At 39.5% G+C, this 23,753-nt stretch overlaps 1 protein-coding gene across 5 annotated transcripts in view; it reads right to left on the bottom strand.

Moving 5' to 3' along the window:
- The window catches only part of LOC129185994 (metabotropic glutamate receptor 4-like), a 217,325-nt gene that overhangs the window by 159,453 nt on the left and 34,119 nt on the right, over window positions 1-23,753 (bottom strand). For all 5 annotated transcript variants that reach the window (XM_054783744.1, XM_054783739.1, XM_054783740.1 and 2 more), the window contains exon 2: window positions 15,921-16,898. In XM_054783744.1, the coding sequence (XP_054639719.1) occupies window positions 15,921-16,457 (537 nt within the window). In that variant the 5' untranslated portion in view covers window positions 16,458-16,898. The remainder of the gene's footprint in view (window positions 1-15,920; window positions 16,899-23,753) is intronic.

The raw sequence follows: 23,753 nt of genomic DNA, 5'->3' as shown, positions 1-23,753 counted from the left end.
TATAGCAAGACATTCACACACACCAGGGTGTGACTTTGTATCTTTTCTGATATGTTGAGGACCAAACCACAAACTGTTAGTGTTTGGTTCATATTCATTTGGTCTGTCTAGGGCCTAACCGATAAATCAGTTAATCAAAACAAGCTTCAGATCTAATCTCTTAAGAAAATAATTATTATTTGTAGCCCTGGACAAAAGAGAGTCCACCCCTCACATTTCAGCAAGGATTTTATGACAGTATATCTTTTCAAGGGGCAACACCACAACACCACCAGTAAGCTTGGATATACTGTACTTTAGAGTAGTCAGTGTACAGCTTGTGCAGCAGTAAAGATTTACTGTGGACTGAAAATGAGTCATTACGCCATTATTTTCTAATTATTTGGCAATACAAGCGAGCATCAAGATAATTTTGTCATTTTTACGGTCAAGCATGGTGGTGGTAGCGTCACGGCTCGTCTCAGCTGCACAAGTGCTGCTGGTACTGGGGAGCTGTGGTTCATTGAGGGAAGGATGAATTCCAGGGCCCTGTATATGCTTGGGGGCTATAAATGGCAGCTGGTTGTGTGTTACATGGTTATTTTTACACTCAGCTGAGAAGGTATGATATTGAAATGTCTAAACAAATACACAAAGTAAAATATGTCAACAAACACTTGGACATATGTGTGCAAAGGCACCCTCCCACACGCTCGCACAGTCAAGCAGCAGAGCGTCTGGCGTGTGACGAAAACCAACAGATGGTAAAGTGTCGGCATTGGGATTGTGGATGGACATTTGTCAAGTTCACACATAGCAAAAATGTTGTTATGGTGAACCACTCAGCGGCTTTGGTGACAATTACGCCAAAATCTAATTTAGACAAGGAAAGAATGTAATTATTGACTGTACATCCTGCCTCCAGTCTGTTCCTGCAGGCACACCAACATCTATCACACAACATCACCACACAAAACAAGGCAAATTGTCTTTGAGTTAAACATCAATTAAAGCCCTCTCCGTCCTGGTAAGCAAGCGTGGACGGGATGTGTGTTTGTCAGATATTCTTACCGTTGTTTTCATAGAGTGTCTGTCTTGTGGCCTTGGGTGTTGTCAGAACATATCTTTTCCAGACAAATGAGTCACTGTGAATCAACACGCTCATCCGCCAGCAAAATAGCACAAGTGGGAAATGAAGCAATAATAAGGCCAGTGTGCCATTTTCCCACGCGCTACAAACACCAATTGGCTGTCATCACTAAATCCATTATGTCAGCGTCGAATGACAGCCTTGTTACGTTGGACGCCCTGAATTGGAAAATGCACGTGCGACCTATATTTATTATTTGCCAGTGTTCAACAGAGACATCAAGCTTCAAATAACCTTAGTGCTGCTTTTTAAGCCTAATTAAATAGCAGCCACTTGCTGCTGTTAACACTGACGATTAATTGACTTTAATCACATAATAAGCTGTTGAGAACACAGAACAGGAAGCCTTCCTCTGCCACTTGAAGTCAGCACAATTTAAAAATATATATATATATATATTCAAGAGGCTTCAAAATGTAACATTAAAAATTAAATGGTGGTTAACAAGTTGGAATCCAAGATCTGTTTGGATAAAGTATTGCTACTCTAGATTCTAGTCTCTTTTAGTTTCTAAATAGTGTGATGTAAGGCTTTCGGTCAATTTGAGGGATAATCCAACAGGTTCACATTTTTGTTATGTCAACAAGCTCCAAAAATGTCAGCTCTTTCTTTACTTTTAATTTGAAGTTATGTCATATTTACTCATAAATTCAACATTTCAAATTAGGGGTGTCATGAGACACTCATGCAGTTCATGAGATGATACATGAGATTGGGTCTACGAGAGCAAGACAAGACGAGATTTTAACATTACTTTAAGAAAAGTACAATGAAAAAATATATGACAATATATTGCAATCTACTAATTACATTTTTACTACATTACACTCTTCTGCACTCTGTGCGTATGCTACCGGCCCCGCCTACACCCATCGAGACAACGAAACTGTATGACTGACAAAAACAGGAAAACAGACACACATGCACGGGGCAATATATTGAGGCCGGTAAAATGATCCAGTTCATTTTCATTTATTGAGTGATTAATTCATGTGTTTATTATCATCCCAGACCGAGTGCCCACAAGAAATTTTTTTTCTGAACGAGAAATCTTCAGAAATCTTTAAACTCGTGACAGGAGATCTTGTGACACCCCTATTTCAAATGCAGTTTCATTTTTAGCAGACTTTATTATTGAAATGTGAGGGTTGTGTTGAACAGACTGCCTGGCGGGATACCTTTTAGTTCTCTACAACCATGCATTTCACGGCACTATTGTAATGCTATATGAGTATGACCTTGCAGTCCAGCTGTCTTAGTCTTATTTAACTGTGCTCATGAAGTTGTCGTGAGAAGATATTTAGACCCATTAGGGTGTGCTTGAGGTGCGTGATGAACTTTTGATGCGGTTCATCTAGCATGTGTTTCTTTTTGTTTGTTTGCTCCTGCAGATGTAGCATTTAGGGCCTTCATGCATGAAGTTATCAGCGCCAAAGGTGGTTACAAACAAGACACAATAAAACCTCCACTTAGTCTCTTTACTGGCTTTCAAATGGAGGCTGCGCTCAGATGTACATACGATAAATACTCCAATGAACACCTCTATTCAATTAGTCTCCTATAGTCGCCGGGTGCGTGGTCAGCAAAACAAATAACCACAGCTGTGGCTGTTGGCAACCCCAGTTTTTTTTATTTATTTCCTCTACAAGACGGCAGCCGCTGCATTTGAAGTATCATGAGTGGTCAGCATCCAGCAGTTTTATCTATGTTTATGTATCTCAACTGTTGGTGTGAAACTCATGCGGATTTCACTTTCCGTATTAATGCGGACCGAGCAGTTTGCTCCTTGCCGCTCTTACAACATCGTTTCTGTTGCTGCTGTGTTGTGCAATATACATGTTGATAAATGACCATGTGATCAAAGAGAGCCAAAAACTGAATTAGTAATGGAATTGAAAATGTAATTAATTACCATGGAAAGTAATTATTGGAAAGTAAAACCTTAAAATATGTCAAAGAATTGAGATTTAGCTTTGTAGAGATTAGAGTTACTCACAGCGAACGCGTACAAACACTTTGCTCTGGGACATAATGCACACTTCACATGTACAGTGGTACCTCGGTTAACATCCGCCCGCGATTTAGTCGTGATTTAGTGCTCATCCACTAAATGAGCTGCACAATCAATGGTGCCACAGTAGCATGATTCCAGAAATGTCACAGGAAGTTTGAAGACAAGACTTGCCCATCTTTCTGTCCCTTCTACCACACCAAAAGTGCTAAAAATGTTGACAGAGATAACTGAGGGTACATAACCATCAAGGAAGTTGAAAGGTTGTCACAGAGCAGATGGCCAGCACCTCTGGGAAGGTGACGCTTTGACCGGGAACAGCAGCCGTGTGCATCCGCTCACTTAATGGAGAATTCCTAAAAGACGAACGACTCACTTTATGACTCCAAGTGTTCATAAGTGTAACGAAAAGATAAAGCACAACATCTAAAGAAGAACACCCAAGTCAGGATTACAACAAACCTATATTATCACTTGACGTAGCATTGTACAGATATTTTGCGTGTGGTTCAGTAGTCGTCTTCCTTATACTTTGTAAGCATCAACTGCTTGTACTGTTTCTTGAAATGGCTCATTTCTTTGAGTTCTTTACTCAGTCCGTTCCACAATTTAATTCCCCACACTGATATGCTGAGGGATATACTGTTCTCGCGTATAAGTGTTTTAAGTTTAATGTTTCCTTCGGGTCATATTTCTCCTCTCTTGTTGAGAAGAATTGTATTACGGTTTTGGGTAGCAGGTTATTGTTTGCTTTGTTCATAATTTTAGCTGTTTGAAAGTTTACCAGCAAGTTTTAATAACTGCGAATTTAGGAATAAAGGGTTTGTGTGTTCTCGATAAACCAGCATTATGGATTATTCTAACTGACCTTTTTTGTAGCATAGTTACTGAGTGAAGTATACTTTAATATACTTTAATACTTTAATGTTATTCTAATAAAATTCATTGACTGATTTTTTTTTAACTTTGTAATATTCCAAATTTTCTATTGGATATTTTCTAGTAAAATTGTGACTTAATTCATGAAATTATGACCAAATGACCTCAAAATATTATAACTTTATTTTCATAAAATTACAATTATAATAAAAAAAAATTGCATTTGTCTCTTAAAATGGGAACTTTAATTCGTTTCTTGTTAAATTATAACTTTATTCTGATTAAATGACCAAAGTACCTTATAATTTTATTCTCATATCATTACAATTGTTTCTCATTAAATTATGACTTCATTCTAATATGAGGACTTTTTTTCAGTTAAAATTGTGACTTTGGAAATCAAGGTCCCATAGTCTGGAGGAAGAGAGGAGAGACACAGAATCCACGTTGCTTGAGGTCCAGTGTAAAGTTTCCAGTCAGTGATGGTTTGGGGTGCCATGTCATCTGCTGGTGTTGGTCCACTGTGTTTTCTGAGGTCAAAGGTCAGTGCAGCCGTCTACCAGGAAGTTTTAGAGCACTTTCATGCTTCCTGCTACTGACCAACTCTATGGAAATACAGATTTCATTTTCCAACAGCACTTGGTACCTGCACACAGTGCCAAAACTACCAGTGCATGGTTTAAGGACCATGGTATCCCTGTCCTTAATTGGCCAGCAAACTCTCCTGACTTCAAACCCATAGAAAATCTATGGGGTGTAGTCAAGAGGAAAATGCGATACGCCAGACCCAACAATGCGGAAGAGCTGAAGGCCACTATCAGAGCAACCTGGACTCTCATAACACCTGAGGAGTGCCACAGACTGATTGACTCAATGCCACGCCGTATTGCTGCAGTCATTCAGGCAAAAGCAGCCCCGACCAAGTATTGAGTGCAGTACATGTTCATACTTTTCATGTGCATACTTTTCAGTTTTTTCTAAAACCATTTTTTTTATTGGTCTTAAATTATACTACATTTTTCTGAGGTACTGAATTTGGGATTTTCATTAGTTATCAGTTATAATCATCAAAATTAAAAGAAAGAATCATTTGAAATATACCAATCTGCGTGTAATAAATGTACAGCCATGGCAAACATGTTTAGACCACCCTTGTTTCTTCAGTTTCTTGTTCATTTTAATGCCTGATACAACTAAAGGTACCTTTGTTAGGACAAATATAACAATGACAACAAAAATAGCTCATAAGAGTTACATTTGTTGTCAGTACAATGCTATAGATATTCATGTTAGAACTTACGTGATTTTGGTTATTATCAAGAAAACCATGGAAGTTGCTAGATATCAGTACTTAAATTAAACTCTTATGAGCTATATTTGTTATCATCATTATATTTGTCACACAAATGTACCTTTAGTTGTACCAGGCATTAAAATGCATCAAAGAAACAAGGGTGGTCAAATCATTTTTTTCCATGACTGTATATAAAATGCTAGTTTCACTTTTTGAATGAAATTACTGAAATAAGTGAACTTTTTGGTCATATTCTAATTTATTGTGCAGCACCTGTACTTCCACATTTTACATGATTTTTAGTAGCCATTATGAGTCAATAAGACATAAGACACATGCCATTTTTATATGATTCAACGGCGAGATTGATAGTCGAACAGTCTATCTCAGTGGTTCTTATGAATCAAATCGTCGAACAGTCGGCGACTGTAAGACACCTCTAACAATTGTTTCTTGTAAAATATGACTGACTATTGTTGTTGTTAATAATAATAATAAGTAATATTTATATTTCCATCCCTCCATCCATCTTCTATGCCTCTTATCCTCACTAGGGTCGCGGGGTACACCCTGGACTGGTCGCCAGCCGATCGCAAGGTACATCTGGACAAACAACCATTCACACTCACATTCATACCTATGGACAATTTAGAGTCGCCAATTAACCTAACATGCATGTTTTTGGAATGTGGGAGCAAGCTGGAGTACAATATTTATATTTTTCCTTCTAAACTCATAAAATGACATTATGTTTATTGTTAAATTATGGTTTAATTTTGAGCAAATTTGGGTTTTTTGTTGTTAAAATCACTAAATACTCACTCTCATAATATTGGAGAATTAATTAAATTGACATATTTTATGTTTTTCCTTTTATATAACATTAACATCAACATCTTACTTGACTCCAAATGTATAATTCAACAGTGTGGATGTTTACATGCTTTGTATCAACAACATTATGAAATCCCACTAGAATTTATTAAAAAATAGAGCATCAACATAGCATCATATACTCAATAATTAATAACTACAGCAGTTAAGAAAGCTGTGCTTTGTAAATAAAATGCCTTAGATTCAAAGCGGGAATGTTTCAAGGTTCGTTTCTGAGAGGATCCAGCATGGGCAAATGTGAAGGTCTCTGTATTCTCCACGAGCACAAGAATAACTCTGCAGGTCAGTTTTGGTGTCCCCGATGTGAAACTTGGCAACAACAGCCTGAACTTGAGGGCATGAAGGAGAAATGTCAGGAGGAGTAGGGATGCTGAATGCCTGGTGTGCTTTTGCATGATCAATGCTCTTCTTCTACGATTCCTCCTCTCAGTTGGTCTCATGTCACTGAGCCCTACAGGGATGCCTTTTGGACCTGGTCTATTTCGGTCCAGACCTAGGAGTATTGCGGCAATACTGACATAGAAAAAGGTCAAATTATGAGAAAAAAAAGATGCCATTTTATCCAGTGAATTCACACGGTCTCTGCAGACGTTCCATATGTTACTCAGGGAAAATCATCACATCTGTTTGACGATGGAATAACACCAACAAAAGAGGGTGATCGTGTGTCGCTTTTTGTCAGGAACAAACATAGAAATAGTCACATTGATGTGTTCATGCTGATGATGGTTTTGATGTGACAAGCCATTAGTGTTCATTGGTTGTGTACTCATCCTCAAACAGTTCGGAATATTACGGCTCGATGACTGTAAATTGGTAATTAATTCTCGTAATACAAATACTCATAACATTCAGACTTAAATAATAACCACACTGCAGCATATTTGATTTTGTTTTTTATTGTTTTTGTGTCATAAAATAATAATAATTATAAAATTTCAACTTAACGCTCATAAAATGACTCTCTTTATTACTTTCTATTGTCCACTTCTACTTTCTACCTATTGTACTCTTTATTTACTCTACTCTCCTTATTGTTAAAAAAAATCTTCCTAAATAAAAACCATATATTCAATCTCCCAATTTTCTTTTTGTTTGGTAAAATTGTCTTAAATTGCCTAAAAATGTCTTTAATTATTGTAAAATTCTGCCAATTTCTCTTAATAAAAACTTTTTTCTTCTAAAGTTCCAATTTCATTTTTGTAATATTCTGCCTTTTTTCATGTAAAATTAGGACGTCATTCTTTAAATATTACTGCTTTACTCTAAAAAAATGACTGTCCTATTGTTATTCCCTTATTGTTTAAAAAATAAAAACATAGAGTCATAAAAATGTGAGTGTGAATGGTTGTTTGTCTATATGTGCCCTGCGATTGGTTGGCGACCAGTCCAGGGTGTACCCCGCCTGTCGCCCAAAGTCAGCTGGGATAGGCTTCAGCATGCCCCCGCAACCCTAATGAGGATGAAGCGGTATAGAAAATGGATGGATGGATGGATGGATAGAGTAAAATCATGTCATGCCTGCCTCCTGTCAGTCCTGGTGATCCAGCCCTTTTCTGGCCCCTCCCCCCGCCTGCCGATGTCTGCCCAGGTGTTTTGCATTGCAAAACTTCAAATTTTTCCATGTACAGTACATTTCCCTAGCCTTTCACTCTTATGCCCGTTTGTTGTCTACCAGCCACGTCCTAGCATTTTCTATTTGCTTTTGCCTTTCTTGTTACTGATCCTTGCCTGACCTTTTGACCTCGACTTCTGCCTCACGTTTTGGATGCCTCTGCCTTGTTTGGACTGACCACTTGTGGACCGACTCAAGCCGGTTTATTACAATTTTTGCAATTTTCGGTGTATAAGACACTACTTTTTTCTTGAACATTGAACCCTGCATCTTATACAGCGGTGCCGCAAATTTATGGCCATTTTCTAATCTTTCAGAACTACAACTAATTGTTTAAATACTGTCCCGCTCGTGAGTCGGTGAGGAAACGGTAGCTCTTTCTTTGCCAGGAGCAAATCACAATCTATAAGGGAACTTACGACGAGCTTGTCAAAATCACAGGAGGTCACTACTCAATATAACAGTCTGTATCATCTTAGAAAGAACGCTAAACTCATCACACAGCAACTTAACATTCAAAAGGTAGCTAAGTAAAAAAAATGGTAAATGGTCTTTCACTTGTATAGTGCTTTTCCACCTCCAAGGCTTTCAAAGCGCTTTGACACTGCTAGCACATTTATCTACTGATGATGCAGCATCAGGATTAACTGGGCGTTCAGGGACACTTCGACACGATCACGGAAGGACGGAGGATCGAATCCGCAACGCTCAGGTTGGGAGACGACCACTCTACCACCTGAGCCATGCCGCCGCAGAAGAAATATACAAGACAAGTACCAATACGAGTTTAAAATAAAAAACAACAATTTTAACGGCTTCCCGTCATGCAGTGCTTCCCAGCCAAGCCTTTCATTAGCCACGACTGCTGGGGCGTTACAATGATTCATTCAGCTGCCTCTGAAAAATAAAAGTTGCATTAATTTGCATTAAGTGAAAATTATGTGTCTCAATAATTTTTTTGTTGTTGTCAGAAAATATTTCTTGATTTTTCTACAAATACTTTAACATTGGAAATAAAGAAAAACATTGGAAATTGTTGCTTGAACATTTCAGCATTTTGGAAATTTCATGTTCACACTTTTTCAGTCTTATTATGAATGATACCGCAAGAAGCTGTTTTTCTTCTTGGTTACACACATGCATGTCTGCATCTCAACTACATCATCTACATCATTTTATATGAAACAATCGTAGTAGAAGTAAATCCTCATGTCCACCACAAAGGGCATTGGAAAAATGTGTTGTTTTCTATAGGGTGCAGAATGTAAAAATTCAGTCGCACTTATATTTGAAATATTTAGATGACATTTCTCACATTTAGCTCATTTTCTTCACATTTGAGATCAAAATTAAATGGTGAATCTAAATGCTAAATCTAAACGTAAATGCCAAATGTAAATGTTAAATTGAAATCTAAATGCTAAATCTAAATGTAAAATTAAAACCTAAATCTAATTGTAAATATTAAATATAAATGTTAAATCTTAAATGTGTCGCCAAGTGGAAAGCTAAATATTTACAAAATATGTGCACCTCTGACCAACACTCATTTCCTCATTGCTTTATTTAATGCTCCAACTGTGCAAGTGCCCAAGTATTGACTAAGAATGATAAATATACCAACAAGATGAAAAAGCCTCGTCTGTTGCAAGAAAATACAACAGAAAAATGGGGAAAATATTCAGCACCGGTCGGCGTTGAACCCATGACCCCAGTATCTCACAAACGACTGGATATTACCAAATCCACTTCTTACTATTTATAAAACACACTGCTTAAAAACACTCTCAATTCCTAACTGACAGGTTTACTAATCTTGTCGTGTTTTGCATTTGAAATAAGTGACATGTTTTTCCCTCAAAGAGGACAAAAAATGCATTGTTGGGTCTCAAACGGCTCTAAATATTTTTCACTGGGGCCTTTTTCATCCTTCATCTGGGATCTCTTTTGTTATCTTCTTGACAAATGCTTGCCAGCACCAAATTTGACATGAATTTAAATATTGATTGACCATCTGTACAATGGCGAGGAAACATTTTGCCGCTAGTTTCAGCAGCGAGGCCTCGCTGCTGACACTGCTGCCTTTAACCTGCGTGCTAACGTGCTCCACTGCGTTTGTTCAGCAGCATGTCTAGCATGTCTACAGTGTCTCATCAGTATGCCCTCGCCGTACTCGAGTGCATTGGTTTCCTGCCATTTAAAGCAAACATTTGTGTCTGGCTGCAACGCTTTTTCTCTTTGCATGTGAGCCCATGCAGCAAATGACGTTGAGCAAGAAGTATTTGATGAGTGCAGTCCTTCTGGAGCCATCAGGAAGGTCCTGCAGAAGCAGCTCGTATGTTTGGAGAGCGACGGGGAACGGGAGAAGGACGCCATAAGTAAATGACAACATGGCACTCTCCATTAAAGCTTTACTGTTTAATCCATACAAGTGACAAGGCTGCTTTACATCACATCACCAGCGGGCTCAGTCTCCTTTTTTGATCATTCTAATGACCGCTACTCAATTAGAGTGGATGCTGATTGATGGGCCTCAGTGTTTCCTTAGTTGGAATAATACAGGACTACAAATGTTTCTCTCAATCCGCCATCTCATTCATTTTTCTAGAAAAAAAATTATATTAGAGAAGAATTATGTTGTAATATTATGAGACTGAAGTCATGCTTTTAATTTTAAAAATACTAATAATTTTATGTGTATTAAGTCAGAATTTTCCCATAAAGAAAAAAAATGCAATTCAACGAGACCAAAATTGAAATATTATGGGAAGAATGAATATCAAGAGAATTGAGTTATAAATTAATGTGAAACAGTTGCTAAGAAAGAATTAAGTTGGAATTTAAAAACAAAAGTAAATTCAGATTTATACTTATACTACAAAAAGGCAGAATATACAATATAATAATTATTGATTATTATAAATAAAGTGAAACATAGATTTTATACGAATTAAATTGGAATTCAAATGAAATATGGTACATTTAGATAATAAATACATCCTTTGACACCCCCAGAAAATCCAAATAATATGAGAATTGGAATTATGAATTTGATAATTTAATGAAAAAAATACCAAAAAAAGAGTAAGTCAGCATCTCAAGAAAAAAATGTTGTAATTTTACCGTTACAAAAAATGTTTCAATAAAGTCATACAACTGCCACTTTGAAGTTATAATGTTATGAGAAAAAAAACATGATTTTATTGTTTTTTTTATAACACGGTATTACAGGAAAAACAATAATTTCATGAGAACAAGGCATGACGTCATGATAATATTAAAATCATAATATAGGAGAAATGCATCAGATTTTTTAATTTTATTTTTTTGCCAGAATACGGTCGCTATGCTATAAGCATGAAAGTACACATGCTGTCTTTCTTTGTTCAGTTTCATTTCACTGACCTCATGTGTTTGACTTATTTTGTTTGTCCTTTTGTTATTTATGTGTGGTATCCCTGAGTGGCCACAATGGTGCCAATGAATAACATTTATTATGATTATTATTAGGAGTACAGTATTATACTATAAAGCGTTGTGTTTGTGTTGTCTAATAGGGTTCGGAAAGTGATTGGTTTTTCCTTTATCTGGAATGATACCGCAAACGTCTCTCGCAATCGTCCGTCTGAGTGCAGAGAATTTTTTAACTTTCCACTCTCGTATATGTGGAAACACATAGTGGAGGTGAATGCTAATGCATACACTGAGTCGAAGGAGATGGGAGATCAGAGAAATCCAAATTAAATATGCAAGGACACCACTAAGGGCCTGTAATGAGGAGAGAATGAGTGCTAGCTCTACAACGAGCTGCTGCTACTCATTACCTGTATGAGCGCTCATTTACATGTACAGAGTGTTCTGCTCAGGCTCTGGTTCCATCTACATGTGTTTATTAGGTTCACACTGCAAAAAAAACACACAATTGTTTTAGTGGCGTTATAATGTCTGGTATTCAGCTGGTGGCCCGCGGTCCAAATCCAGCCGGTGAATAACATCAGACGGGCGAGGTGAGTTCAAAACTTGGGAGAGACTAAAATGACTAAAAACAGCAGATCGCACTTCTCGTATAGAGGATCTCTGACTAGCGTTTCTGCAGCATGTGCATAAAAACAGCAGAGCGCTTCTGTCATTTTGAGCAGTGATTCCCAAGCACTGTGCAGCGACATTAGTGTGCAATAAGTGAAATTATCCAATTTCATTTAATTGGTCCAAAAATTCATATTTTGTACATATAATGTAACTGACTGATTTGACTGGCTTGATTTAATGAATGTAAAATATGTAAGAGCAGAGTGACACTCCCATATAGAGGATCTTTGCCGGGCAAAACCAAGCAAGACTGGACTGTACAGCTTGCTGTAATCATTGCTAAAGAATATCAATAAAAATCGGAAGTATCTTAAGTATCATCACTTTTTTTCAGAAGTTTGCTGCTGTCATAAAAGATAGCCATGCATCACCAGTTTGTGTATTACCGAGCTGCATCTAATGATCATTCAGCCCATTTTATTGGGCTATCAGACTGCTATGAATACACGCTATGATTTCCCACAACTCCAAGAGGTGAATTAAAAAAGTGATGATTTCTTTGACCAATGGCTGAGATGGTTTTACTTCTGAGGAACGAGTCACTTTTGGGCCTTGCTGCATTTTAAATTAGTACAAAAATAATCCATCTGTCAACACGGTTATTGCAGTTTGATGCACATGTACCTCCATACCACTGACACAGTGGAATGCTGACAATTCACTCAGCAGCTCATTCACTGAAAGACTCAATCAAGTTGAAGTTATGCTGACTGCTGTAATGACTTGCATGAGTCACGACAAGTGGAATTAATGTTGCAACAATGAGTAATATTATTAGAGGTGATGTATTGAGGAGTTGTTTGTGATGCTTCACTGCAAGAATCCCTTGTTTTTTTTCATCATTTGCTTTTCCTGGTGAGTGCAGCACAAAGAGGGGTCAACAAACCCTGTGAACTTAGTTTTGAAGTCTTGGGAAGTTTCAAATGATGAGAGTTTATTACTTTATGTTCTTAAAGGGGCGCTTTTAAAAAGTCAAACTAGGCTGCAGTGATTCACTACCAGCGGCTGGTGATTATTTTGGAAATCATATGAGAAGTCAAGCACTGTGCTTTGTTGCATCCTCTTGGATGAAATGTCGTGTAAATACAGGAGGTCCTCGTTCTCCTCCGTTGCATTTGTTTGTTAGCGTGTCTCGTTACGTGTGAAGCATTCCGTGCTGCATGGTTTTCCTGCTGCTATTTTGAAGTGAATTGCTCCAGACAAAGGCCAGGATGGTGCAGTGTTTTGGGGCAAAATCCTACTAAATACATGAAAATGAGCTGCTGTGGGACCAAAAAGAAACAGGAATAGCAACATTCATCCATCCATCCATCCATTTTCTGTGCCGCTTATCCTCACTGGGGTCGCGGGTATGCTGGAGCCTATCCCAGCTGACTTCGGGTGAGAGGCGGGGTACACTCTGGACTGGTCCCCAGTCAAACGCAGGGCACATATAGACAAACAACCATTCACACTCACATTCATACCTATGGACAATTTAATAAGTGTTTTATCAAATGTCCATGAAAATGGTGTTTTCTATAGCATAAGCAGATGTAAAATTCGAGTGAGAAAAATCTATGGCGGCAGGCAAAGAACGCCAGACGTGATGTCTTAGTCGCTTCTCCACAGTGACAAGCAATACCTCTCACTGCTTAGCAACCAACCCCTTGAGGGCCACAGCGGCGAGTGATGAGATTTACCAAGGGATCCCTTCTAAGTTATGAATGTGTCCACTGCATCGCAGTAGAAATCAAACATAAAGTGTTTTTGTTTTTCCATGTATAGCAAGAGCAACTACACATATATAAAAGAATCAATCAAAAGCCAATTTTCGCTATCACAGAACACATAACAATAAAGTAAGTCTGTCTTGTGTGGTCATGAGGAGTACAGTCAGAGGCAGACAAGGCGCAAATTCAGATCGGCACCAGAATTCCAGACCCAATCAGGATGAAAACTCAGTCCATATCAAATATACACACCAAATTCCAATGAAATGTCTGAAAGTTGTAGGTTATGATGAAGTATAAGATCTAGATTAGGTAATCGGTAAGGTAAGGTAAGGTAATCGATTCATTTTTGGGAAGCAAAACACATTCATGGTAATTGGAATCCATTCACAGGTATGTGGTCGTTATAAAAGATCCAGATCGTGATAAAAGTTATCTGAAGCTGCATACAAAATTTCAGTGAAAGCCAATCATGAGCAAAGTTTCCATCTGTCTTTCTGTCATACTGAAAATACAGTGGTGTGAAAAAGTGTTTGCCCCTTTCCTGATTTCTTATTTTTTTGCATGTTTGTCACACTTTAATGTTTCAGATCATCAAACATATTTAAATATTAGTCAGTGACAACGAAACACAAAATGCAGTTTTTAAATGAAACTTTTTATTATGAAGGGAGAAAAAAAAATCAAAACCTACATGGCCCTGTGTGAAAAAGTGATTGCCCCCTAAACCTAATAACTGGTTGGGCCACCCTTAGCAGCAACAACTGCAATCGAGCGTTTGTGATAACTTGCAATGAGTCTCTTCCAGCACTGTGGAGGAATTTTGGCCCACTCATCTTTGCAGAATTGTTGTAATTCAGCCACATTGGAGGGTTTTCCAGCACGAATCACATTTTTAAGGTCATGCCACAGCATCTCAATAGGATTCCGGTCAGGACTTTGACTAGGCAACTCCAAAGTTTTACATTTTTCTTTAGCCATTCAGAGGTGGACTTGCCAGTGTGTTTTTGATCATTGTCCTGCTGCACAACCCAAGTTTGTTTCAGATTGAGGTCACGAACATTCTCCTTCAGGATTTTTTGGTAGACAGCAGAATTCATGGTTTCATTTATCACAGCAAGTCTTCCAGGTCATGAAGCTGCAAAGCGGCCTCAGACCATCACACTACCACCACCATATTTTACTGTCGGTATGATGTTCTTTTTCTGAAATGCGGCGTGACTTTTACACCAGATGTAATGGGACACACATCTTCCAAAAAGTTCAACTTTTGTCTTGTCAGACCACAGAGTATTTTCCCAAAGGTCTTGGAGATCATCATTATGTCTTGTGGCAAAATTGAGACGGGTCTTAATGTTCTTTTCGTTCAGCAGTGGTTTTCGTCTTGGAACTCTGCCATTCAGTCCGTTTTTGCCCAGTGTCTTTCTTATGGTGGAGTCATGAACACTGACCTTAACTGAGGCAAGTGAGGCCTGCAGTTCTCTGGATGTTGTTGTGGGGTCTTTTGTGACCTCTCGTATAAGTCGTCGCTGCGCTCTTGGGGTAATTTTGGTTGGCCAGCCACTCCTGGGAATTCACCAATGTTCCATGTTTTCACCATTTGTGGATAATGGCTCTCACTGCGGTTTTCTGGAGGCTCCAAAGCTTTAGAAACGGCTTTATAACATTTTCCACATTGATAGATTTTTATTAATCTCAGTAAAATTATGTGGGGAGGGAAATCACTTTTTCACACAGGGCCATATAAGTTTGGATTTTTCCTCCTTAAATAATTGAAAGCTTCGTTTAAAAACTGCATTTTGACTTTGGTTGTGTTGTCATTGACAAATTAAATATGTTTGATGATCTGAAACATTGAAGTGTGACAAACATGCAAAAAAATAAGAAATCAGGGAGGAGGCAAACACTTTTTTACACCACTGTATATTACGTTATCATCACCCGCCTCTCCTGGCCACATGTCACTAGTATATAGTTTCATAAGAATCCAGCCACAACTTGAGACATGTTGTAGGAAATAGTTAAAAATGAATCAGTCAGTATTATGTATTCCCAACATTTGAGTTTGTGATAAGTTATAAGATCCAGATAGTGAAGAAAAGTTAATCCGTTCGTCTTTGCAGTGTACCAAAGATACACAGTTTCACTGTAATCCAGTCACTACTTTTGAGAATCCAGATCATTTTCAGAAATGAATCAGTTTATCTGCAAATCATATTGAAGCTACACATCAAATATAATCCGCAAAAGCAAAGTCTTGATGATAAGAAATGTAGAAAACACTGATCTGTCCTTACCTTAAAAAGCCTCAGTATGTTGGCCACCATGATGGAAACTGAGCTGGAAGACGCCCCAATGACACCCACCACCCTCTCTGGTTTGGTGATGATGGGCGCCCCTCCGCCAAGACATTTGACATCTGTCCCATCCTTTTCGATCAGCGCCTGCACGAAGGTGAGTGACTGCTCCAAGGCATGGGTGTCCCGCGAGCAGGTGTCCAGGATTCGGGCCCCCAGCGTAATGTTTGGCAGCAGGTTATTGTCGTTATTGATGCGGTCCAGGGCGAAGAGCATGGCCTCCAGTCTGTGAATACCCTTTTCCTTCTTCAGCTCCCCGCATGGCTTTCCGTCGTGGCCCCTGGCGTGCACCGGGAACAGCCCACCTAATGATATGTCACCGTCAATGCGGATGGAATTCAAATGCGTGTGGCCCGGACCTTTGGGTTTGGCGGCCTGAGCGGCCTTCAGGGAGCTGTCGAGGAGCAGCAACAGGAGAACAACACCGTGTCGCTGGCAGCCGGTCCGATCCGCTCTGCAAGGCGGGGGGTGAAACATGACGGCAGCCTGTATGAGCAAAACCCTCCGCAATTGCAAAATACAAGCCAGGTACTCGCTGATGCTGGCCGGAGGGTTAATTGCTCTCCAAGCAGTTGGCACAGGAACGGCTTCCTCGCATGTCTCCACTCTCTCAGACAGTTAATGTCTAATATGAGCTTGGCTCTTTCAAAGGATGTAATCCTCCACTCCCTCACTACATCATCTGAACCAAAGTCTGTTGTTTCTCACACCCTTACCTATGGAGATCCGTCACTTGGGGCATCAGGAAGAACAAAGGTGAAAGACAAGCTGTGTTTTTTGTTTTTTTTTGCCTTCGATTCTTTCGTCCACCCTCCGCCGCAATCACAAGTTTTAATCTTCGCCGTCCCTCTTGGCAGGGATTTGGTATATGTCAGAGCCCTCGGGTGTGCTTAGGTCCGCAAGCTTCTCTGTGAATTCCTGAAAGATGAAAAGAAGGAGAGCAGTGAGGTTGAGAGAAACAGGAAAGAAAAGGTGAAGGGATTTGTGTTGGCGGGAGCTTTTCAATACTTCTTTGCTTTCTTTCTAAATGCAACGTTATCTAGTGATGATGCATTTTGAATTCAGACAGAGTTGTCATGAACTCTCAAGGTCAATGTCACAGTCAGTGCCTCCTCCTCAGCTGCCAACCTTGTCAACACATTCTGTAGCACACGTTTTTCCAATATGTCTTCTTTGCTTGTGATTTCAAATTAATCGATAACATGATGATACGTTTACATTTCCATCATCAGCCGAATGCGTGTACGTACATGTAAACATGTATAGCTCTTTTCTACCTTCAAGGTATTCAAAGTTCTTTGACACTGTTGCCCCATTCAGCTACTGATGACACAGCATCAGGAGCCATCAGGAGGGTTTCAGTATCTTGCACAAGGATACTTTAACATGGTCACAGGGGGACTAAGGATGGAGCAACCTTCAGGCTGGGATAAAAACATTTTCCGACCTAACCATTCCACCCCTGGCCCATACAGGTTTGCATTCTGCATTCTGTGCATTTTGCTAAACTTAAACATCTTTGTGTGGATGTTGTATGTTCAGACGGTGCTTGCATGGGGTTTCTCCAGGTTTCCTCCCACATCCCCAAAACATGCACGTTAGGCTAATTGAAGACTCTAAGGGCGTCCTCACATTAGGTCATTTGTATTTTGCTAGACTTGGCTACGATTGCCCCTCCCTCTCCTGGCCCCCCACTGGCCTATGCTCACACTAAACGTTAGAGCCACGATAGTTTCCTCATCCCATCACTTTATTTTGCTGTATTACTGCAGTTCCCCTGACTTTGTAGATTATTTCCCACTGCAGTCTTATTTCTAGTCACTTTGATTATTTCTACTATTAAAAGTTGTTGAGTTGTTTTATTTATCTCTATTACGTGTCTATCCATAACAACTGACCTAGTGTGAATACACCCTAACGGTGTGTTCACACCTGTCATGTTTGGTTTGATTAAAAAGAACTCAGGACCATTGCTCTGCTTGTACGGCTTGTTTGGTCAAGAGTGAATGTGATCATCCAAACCCTAGTGTGCACCAAACAAGTGGACCGAGACCGCTTGAGAGAACAGATCTCGGCCCGTTTCGTCAATTCATTATACTTGTACAAGCTGTGGCCGGATATTAGTTTGAGGGAAGAGCTGCTGCCAATATCGATATCGGCTGATATTGGTATAAGTAATAAAGTGCTGGACAATATCGATATCTACGATTGGATGGTGACCAGTCCAGGGTGTACCCCGCCTCTCGCCCGAAGTCAGCTGGGATAGGCTCCAGCATACCCGCCGCCCTAGTGAGGATACGCGGTTTAGAAGATGGATGGATGGATGGATGGATGGATGGACAATATCAATATATCAGATATTGGTAAAAAGCCATTATCAAGCATCTGTACTGACAACCTCACAGGGCTTTGTACCAGCTTTAAAACTGTAGGTGGACCAATGGCGGAACAGCAGAATAGCAATCTGGGGGAAAGGCTCTAAGAGGCTGTACTGTATAAAAGGGTGTTATGTAGCAGAGCTCTACTATAAAGGAAACCATTAGGTACATTAAATCTCTAAAAATTGGGTTCAAACACTGCTGTGATCTTTTTGCACCAAACTGGACCATTTTAACATTACCTTGCTGTGTCTGCTCACTGCTGGCAAAATCAATTACATTCATACAATAGTATTTATATGTGCATGTAGGTGAATGAGCCTCGCGGGCTAAAAGAAGCAGACGGAAGTGGTAATAGTGCTATTAAGCAGTAAAAAGGGGACTTTTAAGATTCAAAAGGTAATTGTTCAAGCAAATAGACTTGGTAATCTCAATAAACAGATCCTTGGATCTGAACATAACACGCTATCAGCATGGCAGTATTCTGCCACTCTAGATGTGTTGTTAGTCCTTTTCAATGCCAGACAGGCACAAATTACAACTTTACCTGCACTGGTGGGTAAGTTACATCCAAACTGCAATATATTACATATTACTAGCTACTGTCATTTTAGGTAATTAGTTAAGTTATCATATCATTGCCTCAAAATAACATGATGACCTCTAACAAGACGACCCGAATAGATTAATGTGAATAAATTAAATTTCAAGTGAAAAGCCAGCCAATGGTGTTCCAGAGACGTAGCAGGGAGGCGGGACTTCAACCCAGAAACTCAAGTCCGAGCAAGTGAAGTAATACATGTTGACGGAGTTACTGGAATCCTTCTTAAAATGATATGTCCGAAAAATGGTCACCACCTTTAAATGCATTGTAACTAGGAGTCCACCAATTACAATTTTCCAGCTGATCACTGATAAGCGATCTTTAAAAAGTCTGACGTGCCAATTCCAATTTTGGCCAATGTGTTTTTTTTCCCTCATACAACTTCAAAGTTCCAATCTTACTGTGTTGAAAAACATTGAACACGAGCTGTGACACAATACAAAATGTTGTTTTAACTGCACATGAAGTAGTTCTCTCAAACAGAAATGAAAAGTTTAGAAAATTGCTGCCCAAAGTACTAAATTATATCAGTTCCTTTAGTCTTCTATTTTTGACATTTTAAAAACAAACCAAACTTGCACAACAGGTTACACTGCAGACCTGATTTGAGCCTCTTACCAAAAATAAAGTGCACAACGACCAAATGCCATGAACGCCATCATTTTTCTTGTAGTAGCTTTGCTGTCACACTCTACGGTGACACAGGTTTGTTCCCTTTTAAGTTTGTCTGCATTTTGCTGTTTGACAATACTGTCTTGTCCCCTGATGCCTCGTACGCTGGTCTTGCAGAAGCAGACACCTGAGCTGGGCGGAGCTACTGGAATCCTGCAGCTTTTCTTCATTAGCACCCTTTATTATCCTCTCCGCTGCTCCTGGCCAGCGCTGGATTATTCCTCCTATCAGCTCCTTCTACCGCATGTTTGTTCTGTGTTCTGGACTCACCTCTGTTCAGGTACTTCAGCTGCCATCCTGCGGCCCAGTAGCCCGTCCAGCTCCTACGGTGGAACCAGCTGAAGATAGTGTTTTTTGTCTCTAGAATATCCACGGCGCCTTTCCTGTCTTGTGCGGCGTCACCTTCCGTTGCTGTTTTTTTATCATCTGTTTGGACTCATTATTAAACCGCTCTCACTGCTGGAATTCTCCCGTGTCTGCATCCTGGGATTCACCCACATCGCCTTTCCCCGGTGTGACATTTGCTCTTTTCACTGCTCATAAGTGCTAACAGCAGGCCGCTGCCTGACTTCGGCTAGCTTTAGCTTTAGCCTTAGCTCGATTGCTAGCTGTCAGTCTGGCAGAGCAGAAGGGGATAGATGCTGACTGTCAGACCTTTGCCGAGGTAGATAAGACTGGTGGATGAGGTCAGGTTTCATATGTAAGGGTCCCTCAAAATTAAGGAAATCAACACAGATGCTTAATTGTAACACACTATAATGTTACCTACATTTGATACATTTATGCATATGAAATACACGGATGGACAAAGACAAGCGGATAAGACAAAAGCAGTGTGTCGGCATTGCTCAGTAGAGAACGGGTCACAAGCTGGAACTATTAATGCTGCGTTTCAGTCAATAAGGAACTTTCTTTCGTCTATCAATCCATCTTCCATTTCATTTAAGTATTTTATTTTTTGGAGAATTACCTGCCAACAGTTTGCAGTTGTTTATGTTTCATTTTTAAAACTATTAAAGCTGTTTTCACAAAAAACTAGACAGTTTGATGTTTTGCACGAAAATGAACTAAACGATGACATTAAAAGCAAGGAACCTTGATTATGGTGTACAGTTACGCCCATAATAATTACTATAATTACTACACTATCAAATAATGTGGCTTTCGAATCTGTTTGTTTATCTGTTTTTCATACAAATCTGCTGGATGTATGTAAAACTCTACATAAAACAATTGAACATACAATCATTATACAGTAATCCTTCGTTTATCGTAGATAAATGGTTCCAGACCTGACTGTGATAAGTGAATTTTCGCGAAGTAGGGTTCCTTATTTAGAAACAGAATATTTTCGTAGTTACAGCAGAGAAAGCCTGTTTATGACCTTCTAAATATGGTTCTTAACATTATTAGACACCCCCAGACATGATATAACATTCCTATAATCACCTTTACAGTCATATTACCCAATGTAGTAGACATAATAACAGAAAATAAGCCATATTAGACAAATAAAATAAGACATAACATAGACTCAGACGTTAGCATTGGGAGAGTTTCTTGTTTTTCTGGACAGTGTACTTCCTGCGGTGGCTATTGTGTGTATCACCGATGTAGAATACATACATATTACGTCTTTGAATGCGTCTTGTGAATGCGTTACATTTGTAATTTTATTCATCTAATCTAATTCATTATTTTAACGATTTTTTTAAGGCTAAGACAACATACAATTTCAATATACAGTCAAACTTGTCTATAGCGGCCACTAGAGGGAGTCTGTAAAAGTGGCTGCTATAGATAGGTGGCCTCTATAGACAGGTTGGCGTCCAGTTTGAATGTTCACCAGAAGAGGAAAAAAAAGAAAAAAAAGGGAAAAATAATAATAATAATAATGTTGACCAGTAGAGGGCACTGCGGACTGCGGATAAAAGTTGTACAGCACTACTAGGCTTGTTATTATCATAGTTCATGGTTTTAATCCTGAACATGCATATGAGTTACAACAGGAGCACATCACATAGTACAATTCACAATTTTGCATGTCCAAAAAGGAGTAGGAAGAAGCAAAGCGTATTTAATCCTACCCCTCATCAGTTTCACATCAGTTGCAATACATTTATTCACCTCTTGTTCTTCCAAGTGTACTTTGTAGGTCTACATGACAATGTAGTGCAATCATAGCCAAGGTTTTTACTTACTAAAAGGAAGCTAGAGGCTTAATAATAACTGATAGAATATATCCACGACCCACAGAACAAAGCTGTGCTAGTAATGTCTTATGCTTGTTTTTAATATTTTACTTTTTATACGGCAGAGTGTCATTACAGCTTTAGTTCATCAGGAAGTGACGAGAAGTGACGGTGGGCGTCCCGAGCAGGAGAGCTAGGCTCAGTGCTAGCTGTGAGTTTCGAGAGAGTTGGGAAGTGTGTTTATGTTGGCGTGGATGTAAAGTCCTGCAGTGTTCTCCGCTGTTAATAAAGCCATTAAAGTGCATCGGCGACGTGAGTCTCTCCTTCCCCACAACAAGCGGCATTACAGTATTGACACACATTGTGCACATTGTCTCACACCAGGAAATAAACGGTGTCACTTGTTACAGGCATTGCCTGGACAGCTAAGTAGTGGGGCTTGTTTAACCTTTGCTTTGTGGGCAAGCTTTCTGAGCTGCTGTCTGGTGGCCGCGTTCAATAAATAAAGTTGGCAGAAGCAACAGGAGAAGTTTCCTTCTTTGCTTCGGAGCTGAATAACACTGACAAGTTAACAGACTAGTAGCGAACGGAAAAGAAGACGGCTTTTTTGTGTCGAATACAGAAGATGAGGACTTTGATGGATTTGCGGATGGGGATTGATGAAAAATAACGTGAGTACATTCTAAAATACTTCAATTAAGTACAACCGAACTCAGTTTTGCGCCCGCTGCCTTTTTAAAAAGCGTTTTAAAAAGTGTTTTAGAGTGCATCCAGTATTGTATTGTATTGTAGCGTCGCTGGGAGCACGTAATGTTCCCAGCCTACTTTGTGGTAATGTTTTGGTGCAGATGCTCTTAAAGTTACATGTTTGACCAGGAAATAGCAAGCTCAAAAGAAGACGGCTTTTTTATGTGGAACAACTGACAGTTTGTGTGGATCTTGTGAATGATTGTGACTGAGCTAGGACTCAGTAATTAAAGTCTACACACGACGGCTTCATTGATTGAAAAACAAAACTTTTTCGTGCATGAAGCTTCTACTTGAGTTGGTAATTTGGCCGCTATATGCGGTCAGGTATTGACCAAGGGAGACAAAATGGGTGGCCGCTGGCCGCGTTGGACAGGTGACTGCTATACACAGGGTCTATAACATGTAAATTTGCTGCGGGGGATTTTTCAGTGGCCGCTATAGGCAGGTGGCCGTTCTATAAAGGTGGCCGTTAAGACAGGTTTGACTGTATATGCATATTTTTTTACTAATAATCGGCCGTAGTCAACCACAAAACAGCAACAATTTATTAATTAATTTTGAAACACCAAAAACAAACACCAAACACCAAAACAAAACTCACCAAGCATCTGTCAATTCATCTTAGATTTATTTTACACTGTGGTTCATTGAAGCAAAAAGATACAATTTCAGGCAGCGGTCCCGAAAAGGGAGACGTTTGAACTTCTCATGACTTTCACCTTAGAATCATCCGTACACTGTCCCTGCCCCCCTCGGATCAGGGAAAGGGGGTCTTTGATATCACCATTTGGCCTGTCACCATGGCAAAGCATCCTGGGCTAGCCTGTCATGGCTCCGTTGGTGCTTTTCCACTCGTAAATACCTCCTAGCACCCTAACACGACTGTGTGTGTGATTGTGTGCGTCACTTTAAAGACAATCATTTACACTTGTGTCCTATGCTACAATATACATAATAGTGATACTGCCACGTCTTGTCTTGTGCATTGTGGCGATGACCCCAGTATGCAAAAAGCAGGAACCAATTGCAGGAAAAAAACGTATCTTTTAATGATAGCTGCAGTGCAGTGGCAGGAACTCAGGAAGACAGGTTTGCAGGAGCGTGTCAGGCTTTCACAAACAATGCAACGACAAACTAAGATGCACGCACCTGAACTAAATAGAAGGAGAACTCAAAT

The sequence above is a fragment of the Dunckerocampus dactyliophorus genome, chromosome 8, assembly GCF_027744805.1.
Source record: "Dunckerocampus dactyliophorus isolate RoL2022-P2 chromosome 8, RoL_Ddac_1.1, whole genome shotgun sequence".
Classification (NCBI taxonomy): domain Eukaryota; kingdom Metazoa; phylum Chordata; class Actinopteri; order Syngnathiformes; family Syngnathidae; genus Dunckerocampus; species Dunckerocampus dactyliophorus.
The sequence above is the reverse complement of the archived record's forward strand: the minus strand, read 5'-3'. Positions and strand labels throughout refer to the sequence as shown.